Source organism: Pleurodeles waltl, chromosome 6 (assembly GCF_031143425.1).
Source record: "Pleurodeles waltl isolate 20211129_DDA chromosome 6, aPleWal1.hap1.20221129, whole genome shotgun sequence".
NCBI classification, from domain to species: domain Eukaryota; kingdom Metazoa; phylum Chordata; class Amphibia; order Caudata; family Salamandridae; genus Pleurodeles; species Pleurodeles waltl.
Window position 1 is genome coordinate 717,177,107 of NC_090445.1, and position 16,612 is coordinate 717,193,718.

Sequence of the window (16,612 nt, forward strand, 5' to 3'; positions counted from 1 at the left end):
GATTGTGGGCCCAATCAGCGTCGGGAGCATCAACGTCTTTGCTGGCGTAGGGGAAGGTTGCGTTGGCACGAATGCCATCAACACAGATCCGACAACAGACCTGGAGGGACCCTCAGTGGTCGGAACTGAAGCCGAAGGGCCCCTACCCGATCCCCCGGGCCCTAAAGGCTCTGCCCTGGGGTAGAGGGAGCGAGTCCAGGGGAGGGAGGCGGTCTGCCCAAAGATGAGGCGCATGGCCTCATAAAACTCCTTCAGCTGGGCATGGGTGGCTCCGGTTCCCGGAGGGCCGGGGAGGTGCGGAGTGGACCCAGAAGTAGGCTCTGTGGACAGAGGCCTAGAGCATCAACACTCTTCTACCATTGCATCAGCCGAGCGACAGGGGGTAGTTGAAGAACATTTGGCCTTCTTTGATTTAGAATAGGATGACAAAGAGTGATGATGACTCTGCGAGTGGTCTCGTGACCTTCCTCTCGAACGAGACGGGGAGCAATGCGGAGTCAAGCTCCGGGCTGCCAAGAACTTCAGAGATTGATCCCCCAAAGTCTTCAGGTTTATGAACCGGCACTTGGAGCACTCCAGACACCACATACACATGAAGTGCGGATCCGTCACCGACATCATTCAGTGACAGGAGTCACACAGTTTGAACCCTGTCTTCCGTGACATCCTGGATGCACCAAAAGGTAAAAAATAACTACAAAAAGGTCAAAGCTAGTAAAAAATGTACTAAGGGTAGCTCTTCTCTGGATCTGCATGTGGCGCGGAAAGAAAAGAACTGAAGTCAGTGCACCGGGGTGGTGTCGGTATACAACTGTGACATCATCACAGCGACGCCAACAACGCACTCAGAGTCGACCGATGCCACCTGATGGCACGCAAGCGTACTGCTTGAAGAAAAATCTCCGGATCGAGTCTGACGCCTGGGGGAAATTCCATGGTAAGGAATCTTCAACTAGCAGTCTCTATCAGATTAATAGATTTAAAGTCTTTGTTTGAAGGTAAAAGTGAGAAGGTATTTGTCTCAGCTCAGCAGGAACATAATTCAAAGATTTAGAGGCTAGGACAGTAACACCTGACACCTGTGAGAGCTTTTCTGAATTTAGGGACCAGCAGAAGATTTTCTCGATATAGACGACGATGGCTGATAGGTTTTTACAAATTGAATCTGTTATAAAAAAATGTGGTCATAGATACATATGTACACAAGACACAAACACTGAAGAGGAGGCTTTTGTATAGAAAGCCAATAAAGCTGAGACAAAATAGGTTTGGCTAATGTAAATCAAGAGTTTGAACAACTGATATAGAAGCATGATCCTAAATGGCCTGAAGTCAAGTTAGTTGTTGTTTGGAGATTCCACCATTAGGTGAATTGTAATAGTCGAGCCAATAACAAATTGTGGCTGTGACTGTTGTTCTCCTGGCGTCAGGAGAAACAAAGGAAGAATATTTTAGCATATGTAGAAGAATAGTTTGAGATCACTGAGAAAATGTGGATATTGATTTTCTACAGAGTCAAGTTTAACACAGATAATCTTTACATGAGGTTGGGGCTGAAGGTGGGGGCCTAGGCATGACAGCAAACAAAACTGAAATGTCTACACGTTCTTAGGATCACAACAGCCATTCTCAAAAGGACAGCAAAATAAATGAAGAGGAGGATCCTCTTTGAAGCAATGGTTGCTGCAGCCATTTTCAAAACAGATGGATGACAGATTCAAAGAGGAGAATTAGGGACTATTTGATGATATGGGAAGTTAGAGAAATATCATATGAAATGGGTCAGGAATACGGACGGAGGGAGGTTTCAAAGCAGAGAGATGTATTCTGGAGTTCAAACTGCAGCCTGACTCTACAAAAGAGTTTGTAAAAGGAAGGTTAAGACAGCCGCATAACTTGACAGAGACACCACCATTTTAATGTTAAAGGCAATTTAAAGAGAAAGGAACACTTGAGCACTTAGAAACTGATATAATTGATTTTTATAATCAAAGAACACAGACATGGCTAAGATGGAAAAATTGGAGTGGGGCTCATAGATCTCTCTGGTGCAATGATGGTAGACAAAAAAAAGCACTTTCAGAACAGGTACGCAGAGCTTCCCAGCCATAACCCAAGTGCTTCATTTATTTGATTTACAGCATGGATTGCAAGTCAAGGGGAAATCTGTACATAGAGAATTTTACTATGACAACTTTACTATGACAATTTACTATGACTCATAATTATTATGACTCATAATAGCCTTACACAGACTGGTAATGTGAAGAATGCTATTCAGTTAAAGGTACTGTTTGAATATTGCAGCATAGCTATGTGAGCAAGAAACAAAGATTATGAACTCTGTGCAGAGAAAAACAATACAATTTTGAAGTAAAGAAACTATGCAAGAAGGCACAGTGCTAATTTATGGTTACAAAGGATGTTTTAGAGGCTTTCTAAAGGCAAGCAGTAACTGATGCGGTCACAGTTCTGTATGTATTTGTAGCACCTGAATTTAGTTAAAGAGCCCCAGGATATACAATACCAGATTATTTTACAAAGAGGCAGAACGTTGCTAACAGTGATTCCCTTGAGTTGGGAGAAGAAGTTTACTATGAGAGATGAGTCTTCTGATCCTTTTTGAATCGCAGGAAGGTTGGGGCAGTTTTAATGTAGATGGGGTTGTTGCTTCAGATCCACAAGGCATTGAAGGAGAAGGCCTGTCATCCCCATCCGTCTAGAAAGCATTCCAGTTGCTCTTAGAAAATAGGACTTATCTGATTTTTGAAATGTACTATTTTTTTATATTAAAAATATTAGCAAACCAGGTCAACAATAAGGATAGTTGGGTTTTATATCCTTCATGTTATGTGTTCTGACGCTTGCCTTAAAATCAGAGGTGTTGCACACTTTCTCAAAGCTAATTAGAAAACAAGGACAAATAACAAAATTCCTAATTTGTTTGTCCATTGCATGTATCACCTGCATCCCCTTCAGTTGTACACTCAGTATTGGGAACTGCAAAAGAGAAGTAGGGGCAACTCTGCCCTTTACTATCTTCCAGCTATTTTGAGTGTCCCCTACAGACAGTCAAGCGCGTTGGTTACTATACAATAATCCAGCCTGGTGAACAACGTTCTGACTACCACCTTAATAAAAAGCATTTTCTGCCCTGCGCATTTTCCCCATACCAGTAAAATGCTTTGTAAATTAATGAATCCACTACAGTTGACAGTCTTCACCCATTGTAACTGCATCATCACTCTGCTCTCACCCTCCCTTGCGGAGACACATTCCATCAAATCCCTTGGTTCTCTGCTTTTCTCCTTTCCATCAAACCCTTACTCCCCTGATGGCTTTCAAAAAACCTGAATACGATTCTTATTGATGTGCTTCAACTTTATAAGGAAGAGTAGTCTACACCAAATACATTTCACATAGCATCTTATAAAATGTCATAGGCTCTCCTCTGTCTTTGCACGTTTTGTCTGTATTTAGAAAACAATGTACTTGTTGGCACTAAATATTAAATGGAGCACATATTCTTTACGTCTTTCAAATTCATACCCTTATCTTCATAATTAGAGATCCTTACTTATAAAATTCTTTGAGCCTCATCTGTGCTTCAGGCCAGTTTAGTGACCTTTGTCCATGCTGTACCAAAGAGATCATTTCTGTTCCTCACGAATTATGTCAACCATTTTTCCAGGAACCTATACACTCTGAACTTATCCCTATAGGCATTTTCTCCCTCTGGATATCAACATGGATCTTCAGCGTATGGTCTGGTCTTAATTTTTTGCCCCCCTGCTGTAAATCTCTTTACAGAGCCATGAACACAAAATGCACAATTCTGTGCCCATATATGCAATTCTGGTTTGCAGGACAATTTACAAAGTTTGCAGTATGCAGTTGCTTTTAGCCTGTAAAGGCGTTTTCTACCTCTGTGCTTCAATGTATATTTTTCAGGATCATAACTTCAGTCCTATGCATTCTTTTAATAGGTTGTAAAAACAGAACGTTTAGATTGGCTATCCTATGTTCTCTTTTATCTTTCACTACTACTGCATGTTCCTACACACTGCTTTAAAGCACTCTGTCAGTTGCACTTCTTAGCCCTCATCCCTGGACATAAGATTGCTGTGCGTTCTTGACTTCCAAAGCAAAGGTTTTGACTGCACCTGGAATCTCCACTAACACCTGTGTAGTATTTACACACTGATGCTTTGTCTCCCACTTACAAATGCCCTATCATGACAATGTTGTCACATGTTCTGCCCTTTCCATATGACTGTCTTGCCAGCAACCTCTGTGACACACGGTGAAGCAAGCCAGGTCCGCTCGCACACCATCTGTGTGAAAAAAATCACCACATACCTGTATCCCTCTGACACTGGCTGGTGTTTTCACTCTGTACTGGTAGTGATACCCTGCTCCACACCTCAAGATCAATTCCATACCCCAGCTGCATCTCAGTCTATATCATACCAGGGAATGTATGTTCTTCGTGACGGAGCTCAGTATTTCACAAGTTAGACCAACATATTGGGCAGTGGGGAGCACAAAATTGTACCCTTGCCATTCTAGGGACACTTATTTGTAAATATTTATTCCAACCAGCTATGCCAAAAAAAATCAGGGTGCTGTGATTTCACATCCAACTTCATTGGTTGCAAGCTTTGCTCCTGGTCGGAGTATTTATGAATGTGGGGACCTTGGGAAGAAGGTAGGAGAAAGGCCTTTTTTCTGAGGAAGCAGTCCACGACTTCTGTATTTAAGGTGCACTGGTTCTTCATTAGGTAATAAGAAAGACTTCTGGGTACTGCCATGTCTCATTAGTTACAGAAAATAGTTTCTATCAATGCAATGACAAGTCTCAATAACATTTAAAAAGTAGTCACCATTTGGTCATCATCAGAGATTTGGGCATTGAGACCCTATGGGTGATTTGCAGCGCTCTATAAATCCATGATTGATTGATTGAGATATGTGCCAAAGGGGATAGCATGAATATGGAGCCTCCCTCTACAGATTTGTCTTTTAAAGAAAGGCAGTAGACATGTCCATTGATGAATAAAGAACATTACTTAATTCATGTTTAATATAATATGAACTGATCTGCTCAGTTTTGAACCCAGACTATAAAAAAGAAAACACACTTAGCAGACAACAACCACTAAAGTCCTGAAGGAAGCTCAAAAAGGCCAAAAAGATGATGCCATGGAATCTGAGTACCTATCTCAATCTAAGACAAATAAAGCTATCAAGAGGATCCATCAAGGAGAGCTTAGGGTCACACAAGCTGCAGTGTCCTTCCTGTGGAGATTTCTGACCTATTGTGGCGACTCTTCAATCTTTCCACAGTTCAGCTATTGTGGAGATTTTAACTCCAAGGACAAGAGTTATCCTGTGATCTATTGTTCTATAGGTACCATTTGTTTTTTAAGATTGAGAGTTCCTCTGATAGTACACTTAAATTATGTATACATTTCCAGTCTAAATGTTCCACTTCTGAGATAAAGATGAAACAAGACATAAAGATCTTTCTATTTCTGTCGGCTTGAATGTACATTCAGCCCTAGAGAAGCAGAAACAAGTAAAGTGTCTAGCAGGTTGGAAGCCTGGTTGCTTTTCTTCTCTGACTAGGGTGCAGGGCTTCACTATGAAAGACGAAGAAATATCTTTCCTAACTAAACCATGTTATACAATAATGGTATGTAGCCAGGGTAGAGAAACATTAACAGACATTAAACAAGGAGCTCGGATTCAGTTTTTGTACCTGTCAGCTCTTGATCGTCCATTCTGAAGCACGCTGATTTCATGGACATCTCGAGGATTCGAATGCAGCCATCGTCGGAGGCAAGGATCACTTTGTCTGAGGTGCACCAGTCCACATCCAGAATGCGGAAGTTCACGTTCCGACCACTACGCAAACTGCTCACCATCTGGGTCTTGAAATAAAAGCACTATCAGCTTACAGAAAGGATCTTTTTGTGAATGTAATGATGAGAGTGTGCACTAGTGCCAGGTGAAGTAAGGGGGTACCTTTCCCACCCCATGTTGTGGTAAAAAGCTCTCGGATGCACTAATGTAGATAAACTGATCATTAATGGAGACAAAAGCAAATGTCTAAAACAGGTATATTTTTGTGGTCAGTAAACAAGGGATATATGTTACTAGTCATTTGCTTCTGTGATGAAGCCTGTACACTGTGGAGTAATGCTACTTATTACATAATTAAGTAACCTTAGCTGTAAATCGAGGTGATGAACATTGCTTCCTCCAAAAAGAAATAACATTTAGCTCCTGCACTGATATCGTAAAAAAGAGCATTGTTCCTACCTCTTTTGTGTCCCACACTTCAGCGCCGTCGTTGTACATCACGATCAGCTTCTGGTTACCCTTCCCAGGAGCAAAGCGGATCTTTCTCACCCAGCTGCGGTGTGTGGGGATCCCTCTACGGAAGAGAAAAAGCACTGCATGTTTACAATTAAGCTGCGAACTGCAGATTTCCCATTTAGTAAAAGTGTGTTCTAGAGTGATAGTGATGTACCGTACTGTCCTGATGTCTAGAGTAATGGCAAGGGACAAGATCTGCTAAATACAATGTAGAGTGACGTGTTTGGTGAGGAACCTGCACGAAATTGTGTGATGTTGCCACACTGCTTTACTTATTAACTGGATTTTAAAGTCTGAATTTCTATTTTAACCTCAGTGATCATCGCTGCACATGAGTTTCCAACAACCAAACCTAGTTATTTTAAATGCTTTCTATGACCTCTTTTAGAAACAATGCTATTCATTGAGTAGATGCAGTCGAAGGAATCAAACGTTTGACTGGATCATGTGAAAGTTGATAAGGCATTACAAACAAGAGCTTTTACACCACAGACTACTACTGCCGGCTAAGCATCAATAAAAATCTGTGCAATTCAGAAAGCTGGTATGAGATAACCTCTCTGTATGATTTTAGAAGATGATCATAAAATTCCACCACAACTATTAGAATCAAAAGCACGTTTTAAGGGTCAGTTTACTGATGTCAATTACAGGTATTCCTGAGGTGTAGAGCCTTAGCGCTGGGGAGGTTGCCACTTTTATCCTATGACTCAAAGAAGACAAGAGTAAAGCCTGCTCCTTGGGACCAGGTATGCATTCCGTTGACTCTGCTTGGTCTTCCTTCTTCATCAGTCTATCCCCCAGCATACTAGGGTAGAAGCTGGTGGGCCAAAGTACATCTGTTTCATAAGATAGCAAACAGGTTTGACAAGAAGTCCAGAAAAGTGAATCTTAAAATCCAAAGGCTACTGAAAACCAAACTCTACCAGTAGGCCTGCTTCCAGCAATGGAGAGAACCCTGACTCGACCTATTTGCCATCGTCAAGAATGTGAAATGTCATCACTTTTGCATGCTGGAGTTCCCAAGATGGTTCTGTCTCAGAGATGTGCTCCACCTAGAGTGGAGCTCTGGACTCCTATATGCCTTCCCTCATTTACCCCGCTTGTCTTGAGTTCTCAAGAAGATCAGTAACGACTGAGCCAAAGTCATCCTAGTGGCTCCGGATTGGACCAGCAGGGCATGATACCTGCAACGTCTGACCATGGGCATCTGTCCTTTGATCAAGCTGCTGAATCAGGAGGATCTACTGCTGCAGCAGCAAGGTCCTGCACCTGGGGCTGAACAATCTGCATCGCCATGCATGGAGATACAGCTGGTGCAGTTGATTTTGCTGGGGGTTAGAATAGGTTTGTGGCTTGATACAGCACTCACTAGATAGACCAGCTACAAGCAAAACGGCCTTAACAGTTATTGTTTGTTTTGTTTCTGGCCAGCAAGCACGTTAACTGGGCAATGTTAAAAGTTACTTGTTGGCCATTTCGGATTTACTTCAAGTTTGTGTACATCACATGGGGAGACACACAAATGCATTTCACATTTTTAAGGTGCAGGTATATTAGGTGATTGGCCCATAATCTCATGGCGTTGAACCTAGCTCCGAGGCCAGGATTTGAACCAGGTTTCAAAGTTAGGAGTTTTTTCTTTTCAATTTCATAATGAACTGTACATAGTACAACTGGTGGGCAATGCAGTTTACAGGGCACAACAGGTGCCTAACGACAGTGTACATGCCCATTTCCCACTCAGTTCGGTGTCCTCCCCACCTGGGCATCCAGCACCCACTTTCCCTGTTGTCTTGGTTCTGCTATGTATCGTCTGTGTGCTTTCCCATGTAGGTGCATGGGTATCTAGACTGGTCTTGGAATTTCCCCCGACATTGGGGCTCAGAGTTCCTAGACCATCACACCCAATTGAAGCAATTTTCTTCTGCCTTATGATGTTTTCTAAACGGTCTCATTTGTCTCCGACTAGGGCCCATTCGCCCATGTCTTTATTCCATCGTACATATGTGGAGCTTGAGGGCGGCAGCTATCTTATCACTACGCATCTGTTTGCCAGTACAAGATCAGCAACACAAACCTATAATGGATCTTGCACCCTTTAGGATAAGGGATTATGTGTATGAGGCAGTGTCTGACAGTATTAACTATGTGTATATCAGTCATCTTACGTACGCAGCGCATGATGGTTTCCCAATAGGGCACCAGTTGTGTAAATCTCCAGGTCATGTACAGAAAATCTGCTCCTCCCACACTGCATCAGGTCTGATCTTTTAAATCCTATGCAGTCTTACCAGTGAGAGGTCGGAGTGATGTAGGACATAAAAGTGGGTCAAATTAAAACATGCATTGCATGAGATTCCCTGCACTAGAACGCAGGCTCTACATCAATCCCCATTTGGGAGGTCACTGTCCCATCCTTGTCTTATTCGCAGCTAAACCTTGGGTCTATCTTGTTTTTAGTGCCCTGTATAGTCAGGATACTAGTCTACAAAGGGATCCCATGTTCAGTAGCAACTTGTCAAGTGTTGAAGGGATGCATGTCCAGATTCTGCTGGCAGTCTTGGTTAATTTGTGGAATTGTAGACACTGACCGGGGCCGACAAGTTGACAGCTGTAGCCGGTAGGACCCAACTCCTCCCATGCCTCGGCTTCTTCTTCCTCTTTAGATTGCATTAGTTCTGGTGCAGTGAAGTGGCACCGGTTATATTTAATTTACAACAGCATTAACTAAAAATGAAGTTGTATTCACTCATTCATCAAATTGCATTCCAGTGCCTGTGCCATCTGCAGTCATCAATCATTTCAGTAAGAGACTATGTTACCAGCACGTGACATGTACATATCTAAATCATTAACACATCATTTGGTGGTATAAGGTAAATAATTTAGCATTGCGTGGAATCCATCTTTCCATTATAAGATCGTAGGACGGTGTATGCAACAATGACAGTCATAAATCATTAATACTGTAGGTCGCCAAAGTGCAGAATCATAAATTCATAATTCTGTCATTGCTGCTGCAGTTCTCGAAGAGATCAATCTTTAACATCCTCCTTAATTGAAACTGAGGTAGTGTGATCCGCGATGTTGCATACAAAAACAATCTACGTGCCGAAAAAAACAAGCAAGCCCTGCTTAACTATGAATGGGAGATAGAGCTGCTGTACAAGACGGACAGAGACAATATTGTATAGCCAGAATGCTAACAAGATCTTAGACAGGGCTAGAAACCAGCGACATTGACAGTGGTAGGGAATTTATTCCTAGTGGTCTAACAACGTTCATACCGCCTCCTGGATCAGTTGTACATGTTTTTATTTTTGAACATGTGTCCTGCGGAAGAGCAGGTTCTCTAAGACTGTGCTGCATTTGACTATAGTGCAAACCGCTCCATCATGATTAGCGGAAGGGAGGACTTTGGAGAATCCAATAAATATGGGCCAGGTTTTCTTTTTTTATAGTATGATGCATATAGCAAAGAAGCAACCAGCAAGTCACTTCTGTATGCTGTTGGTCTGGGGTGGTGTAATGAACCCTAATGCACTAGATGGACAATGTAGCTGAATGCAATTTCTGATGTTCGAATATGATGGCTGCACAGCTGGCAGAAAAGAACATGCAATTACAGAAAGTCTCTGTATCTTTGGGTTCTCGGTCAGTGGGGATCGTGAGAAAGGCATAAGAATTCACTTTGCTGCTGGACTGTTGCACCACCAGACTCTCTGGTGTTAGATGTTGAGTAAAGAAATCAGGATCGCACAGGGCAGGTGTGTGGCGACAAGCAACCTGCCTGTTGATCGGGGTCCCAGAACATGGTTTAGCTCGAGTGCCCACAAGTGTCTCTGTATGGGGTTCATTTGAAGGCAGGAATGGTTTAGTAGGTGTCTAGTCTGACTGACAAGTCTCAGTAGGAACATGTTTTCACCTCCAAAGTAGGGAGCTGCAAGTCAAGGACCTCTGCAGTCCTTCGTATACCAATTGTAAAAGAGGTTATCTCGTCAGTGGCAGGACCAAGGGGAGACACCAATCTATGGTCTGTGGAGGTGTCCAATCCAGTGGCATCCATACCAATCATTTTCATCATATTGAGGGACAAATGTGTCCCCTTCATCGTAATCCTGATGTCTGAATCTGTACCAAAAATGTTATGTAGCATATGAGCGCGGTCATGTGGTAAAGGCAGTGTGTTGGAGTCCGAGAGCTTGAGGATGGGTTGGGCTCCAGTGGGATCAGATTCCAGGCTCTGTCAAAGACAAGATAAGTTTAGGTCAGAGTTACCAAAATCACTAAGGGTTGCGCATTCTTCTCCTGTGTCAATGACAAAGCAACTAATGCAGAGTGTGGCACCGGTTCTGAAGTCGGATGTGAAGCAGGTGTGAAAGTTCAAGTGGGCTCGAGGGTCACAGGTGCCATTAAGGGAGAACTCGCTGGCAGAAATCCAATTGGAGGGCCCGGCAGAGGCTGGGTACTGAAGGTGTGCCTGAGGCAACCAGAAGTGTGCCAAAACGAGCCTTAAGACCTCTGTAAACACTTCAACTTGCTGCAACACCACTGAAGGACCCAGAAATCCAGGTTGCATCGGGACTAGGCTTGGAATCAGTTCTGCGTGTGGATGCCCTTGTTGGAGATTGAAAGTGGAGGAAGGGGCAGATTCCCTTTTGGGATTTCTTGTGCTTCTTCCCTGACTTACCATAAGACTTAGACCTTGACAAAGGTGTGCTGTGTGAACTAATTTGGAAGTGGGAACAGGCCTTTTCTTTCAACTTTGAACGATCATAGCACAGATGCTTTGCCTTGTAGAGTATGGCCTTTGGATTCCTCTGGATGCAGCCTCACAGGACCTGGGGTCATGTTCCGACCCCAAGCACCACAGGCATACCTCGCGGGGATCTTTCCCAGACATCTGTTTGTGAGAGTTGCTACAAGGTTTAAACCCTGTTATTTTAGGAGGGGACATTTCCCTTGCACACTGTTAAAAGCTTTTGAGGGAAAAGGTGAAAATTCTTGTCATAGACGAAAGGAGTAGAGCTTCGGATCTACGTCTGAAGGCACAGAAAGAAATGAACTGATGTCAGCATGCATGGGTGGCATTTATATGTGACCCTGCTTGTCACTTTCAGACCGGAACAACATCAGCACAGAGCAAAATGAGGCCACCTACAGATGAGCAGGAGTACCTCTTTGGAGTTACCAACATATGTCTGATGCCTGGGGAATATCTACAAGGGGAGGAATCTCCTGTTAGAAGTATCCATCGTAAAGAGTATCCACCAGAAAGAGCATTACTGAACCTAAGTAACTTGTTCTTCTGATGTATACTTCTAATCACAGATTCCTACCCTTTAGAATACATACGATAGCAGAATCTCCCAAAAGGTGGAGTGCCTGTGGAATGGACTCAAACAAAATAGTCTTGCAGAATCATGCAGGCAAAAGGACCCTCTTTACGGACCAGGCTGTCAAGGCAGTAGTGCTCAGTGAATATATACACACTGACGCCAATGTTGCAGCTTTGCAAATTGCCAGGACAAGCACATCCCATGACAATGAACTTAATGCAGCCTTGCCTGTGGTGGAATGGGCCTGCGGACCTTCAGGGCATTACTTCCTAGCCAATGCATAGCATATCTTAGTGAAGAGAATGATCCACTTTGACAGGGTCCTCTTCAGCACTGCTTTGGCCTTTTTGTTACCAGCAAAAACCACACAAAACTTGTCATTTATACACTGGTCTCAAATGTGTTCTATATATAAGCTTGAGATACTTTTAGGGTCAATCCGATAAATCCTCCCCTCCTCTTTCGAGGAGTATAGTGAAGAAATAAGTTACTTACCTTTTAACCATAGTTCTCCAGTTTTGGAAACTTTCATAGATTCACATGCTTGAATCCTTCCTCGTCGTCGAGATGGGAGTCCCCGGTGTTATACAAAAGCTATGCTCCAATGTAGATATACATTACATGCACTAGGCCTTTAGCTAAGTAACATATCACAGTAATTTTGTTAAAAAAAGACCAAACTCTAGAATCCACCAGTCATGTTACACCACCCTCTAGAACCCTCCTGTGAAGAGCTGCCTTCCCTCAGATTTTCCAAGCATCAGTGCTGTAATTTAGCTAACACTGAGAGAATGAAGGTGAGCTCCCTTGGGGAGAAGGGTGGGTCGCATGTGAATCTATGAAAGTTTCCAATACCGGAGAACTACAGTTACAGGTAAGTAACTTATTTCGTACTCCAGTACTGGAACTTTCATAGATTCACATGCTTGAATCAGAATAGCAAGCATTAAGTAGCACATTTTCTGTAGTTAGGTATATAAACATTCCATCATGAAAAAAGAATATGGGCATTCAACAGTCATAAAAAGATATAAATATTATAACAGACAAACTGCAAAATTATTGAAAATGTTCATATTGAAAGTAAAAAAGCATATAGTGGGTAATACCAGAATGGCTCACCTTCACTGGAACAGATGCCCGAGTACAGCCTGTCCAACCACTGCATCCCTGATCATTTCAGTGTCCAAGCAATAGTGTCTTGTGAAAGTGTGCACATTATTTCACGTTGCAGCTCGACAGATGTCCAGTAATGACACTTCTGAAAGTAACGCAAAGGACGTGGAAATGGCTCTAGTTGAATGTGCGTGTACTTCAGAGTCTAAAGGTAGACCAGTGTTCCTATGGCAATGAATGATTGCACTTGTAATCCAACGAGAAATAGTCTGTTTCATCAATGGGAACCCTTTTCTATGGTTATTGTAAGCTGTGAAAAGTTGGTTTCTTTTCCGAAAAGATTTTATCCTTTCTAGCTAAAACTTGAGACATCTCTTCAGATCTAGCGAGTGAAGAGACCTATCTGCTGCCATTTGCGGCTTAGGGAAGAAAGTCTTCAATACCACAGGTTTGTTGAGATGAAAGTCCGAGGGGACCTCGGGTATAAATTTAGGGTTGGTGCGCAAGATGACTCTGTCTTCTCTAAATTGTAAAAAAGGTTCCTGTATTGTGAAAGCTTGTATTTCACTAACCCTACGAGCAGACGTAAAGTGATAACCAGTGCCACCTTCCATCTAAGATATTTGATGTCCGCCTTGAGAATGGGCTCAAACTGCACTTTTATAAGCTGACCAAGAACTGTGTTTAATTGCCAGGCCTGAGGAAGGGCTCTGACTGGTGGATAGGATCTAAAAATACTTTTTAAGAATTGCTTTATAAGCCTGTGAGACCAAAAAGACGGCTTACCGGATCTTCTTCCAAAGTGAGAGATGGCTGCCAGATGAACTTTAATGGATGCATGTTGCAATCCTGAGCACGCTAGATTCAACAGATAAGGTAAGATCTCTTCCGGAGCGGAGGACAGAGGATGTACCTTAGCAGACTTGTACCACAAACAGAATCTTTTCCACTTTAGGAGGTATGTTTTGTTTGTGCTATCCGCCCGGGCTCTGGCTAGTATATCCTTGCAGTCATTATGGATGTTTAAATGGCCGAACTCAATGAACTCAGGAGCCATGCTGACAAGTTCAGAGATTTGGGATTCGGATGTCTCACTTGGCCGTGGTTCATGGTGAGCAGCAATGGAATAGGCTCCATCTTTATGGGTGGACACAGGGACATTAGTAGAAGTTCCGTGTACCAGTGTTGGCATAGCCACGCGGGGGCTATTAGGATTATCTGGCAGGGTTCTCACTTGATCTTGCTGATCACCCTCGGGAGGAGAGGGATTAGAGTAAAAGCATAAGCATAGATTCCTGACCAAGCAATCGAAAATGCATCCTCCCAGAGCCCCTTCATGTGAAGCTAGCTTGTGTAAAACCCGCATTTGGTGTTCGGGAGGTCGCAAAGAGATCCAAGTTCGGTTTGCCCCACTGAAGGAACATTTTGTTTAATGTGTGTTGATCCAATTCCCATTCGTGGGTAGATGCGGTTAGCCTGCTCAGAGAATCTGCAATGGCATTCTGATGGCCTGGGACATGTTCTGCTTTTATCTGTACCACATGTTGAATGCACCAATTCCAAATGGCTTGTGTTTTGTGGGATAGTAGCTGGGAGCGAGTTACTCCCTGCTTGTTGATACAGTGCATTGTTGTGGTATTGTCTGTCCTGACAAGCACAGATGTTCCACCCATTCTTGGAAGAAAGGCTTGCAAAGCCAAGAATACTGCTCTCAGTTCTAGAAGGTTAATATGGAGAGTGCAGTAAAAGGTGGGCCATTTGCCCCTTACTTGAAGATCCTGCAGATATGCACCACATCCATCCATTGATGCATCTGCCGTTATTGTTAATGGGAGAGTCTGTGACAAGAACTGCAGCCCTACTGAGACATTTGCATGGATTGTCCACCAATTGAGAGATGTTACAATTAATGGAGTTACCTATAAGATGTCCTCGAAAGATCCTTGCATTTGTTTCCATTGTTTGTGCCGCTCCTGTTGTAGAGGGCGCATATGAAGTCGACAGTATGGGATCAGATTGATAAAAGATGACATCATTCCTATCAATGATTTGTATTGTCGAACTGAAAGAAACTTTTTTGTCTGCAGGCGCTTCGCTAGCGTGATCAACTTTTCTTGCCTGTCTGATGTTGGGTATGCCTTAGCCTGCTGTCTCTCTAATTTAGCTCCCAGAAATGCTATCCGTTTTGATGGCTAAAGCACTGATTTCTCTCGAATGAGGCCCAATTGGTTGAAAAGATGCAAGATTGATGCAAAAGTTTGGCATGCTGCCTTAAAATTGGGCGCTCTTACCAACCAGTCGTCCAAGTATGGGAAGACTTGGTGTTGATTGCGTCTGAAGTAAGCTGCCACTGGAGCTAAGTATTTGGTAAAAATCCAGGGTGCGGACTTGAGCTCAAAGGGGAGTACTTTGAATTGAAAGTGCTTGCTGGCTACCGTGAATCTAAGGAATATTCTGTGACTTGGGTGAATGGGTATATGAAAATAGGCGTCCTGCAGGTCTAGGGAAGCCACGTAATCCCCTTTGTTGAGTAATTGCAAGATGTCCTGCAATGTGACCATGCGGAAGGTTTGCTTTTCTAGGTACTTGTTTAGCTCCCTTAAATCTAGTATGGGCCTCCATAAACGAGGCTTTTTTCGGATCATGAAGAAGCAGGAGTAAAAACCTTTCTCCCTTTGGGACAAAGTCACACTCTTTATTACCTCCTTTTTTAACATAATCTCCACTTCTAAGTTGAGCAAACGCAGGTGTTTTTGTTGCACCTGAGAGGGTGGCGTGAGTGAAGACATTTATATAAACTCCAGGAGGTGGCCGAATTGAATTATATCCATTGGTCTCTGGTTATCTGACGCCAACGATGGATGTAATTTTTCAGAGTTCCATGAGATTTTAATGGTGAGGAGCGAAAGGTGGCCGGCGGTTGAACAATGTCATTGCCTACGGGAGGAATCCCTGCCCTGTCTCCCAGGTTTTCCTCTTTTGGGGGGGTAGGGGGGGTCTGCTGTAAGTGGCTGAAGGTGGCTGCCGCTGTTGATACTGCAGTCTGGTGGAGTGGCTAGCGGCGGGGTATATTTGGTACCTATATTGCTGATATTCTCCATGAAATGAAGACTGGCCTCTCCCCCTTGCTCCACGAAAAGGAGTCTTCCTAAACTGGAGAGTGCCAAGTGATCTGGAAGTATCTGTGTCTGATTTTATAGCCTAAAGGGCATCATCAATCTGTTTCCCGAATAATGCCTCCCCATCATAAGGGAGATACAAAATCTTCGTCTGTATTTCAGGGTGGAAATGAGTGGCCTTAAGCCATGCTTGTCGTCTTAAAACTGCTGCTCCAGCCAATTGTTAAGACTATGGCTTGGATATCAAGAGCACAGTCAATGATCTCAGCAGAAGAATGTTGCCCTTCCAGTAATACTTTTTTTGCTTCACTCTTCGTGGCTTCTAGCAGTTCCTCCATATAGTGTGATATGTCTGACCATAGCTGCCTGTCCAACCTTCCAAGGATGGCCAATGAGTTCGCCGCTCTCACTACAATGGCAGACATTGAAGAAAAACGTTTGCCAATATTATTGAGTCGCCTTCCTTCCTTATCTGGTGGTGGTGTTAAAGGGGCAGAAGGGTTCCTGGACCGGCGTTGCACCGCTTGTGAAATGACAGAGTCTGCCTTTGGATGGCCAATAAAACATGCTGGAGCATCATCTGTGGTCTTGTACTTCCTGCCTAGCTTTGGTAAGACTGCCGGGACTGTTGCAGGGAGGCACATAATCTTCAGC

At 43.3% G+C, this 16,612-nt stretch overlaps 1 protein-coding gene across 2 annotated transcripts in view; it reads right to left on the reverse strand.

Moving 5' to 3' along the window:
• Positions 1–16,612, reverse strand: part of WDR11 (WD repeat domain 11) — a 646,314-nt gene that overhangs the window by 124,710 nt on the left and 504,992 nt on the right. For both annotated transcript variants that reach the window (XM_069239226.1, XM_069239227.1), the window contains exons 18-19: positions 6,325–6,439; positions 5,762–5,933 (exon numbers count right to left, since the gene is read on the reverse strand). In XM_069239226.1, the coding sequence (XP_069095327.1) occupies positions 5,762–5,933; positions 6,325–6,439 (287 nt within the window). The remainder of the gene's footprint in view (positions 1–5,761; positions 5,934–6,324; positions 6,440–16,612) is intronic.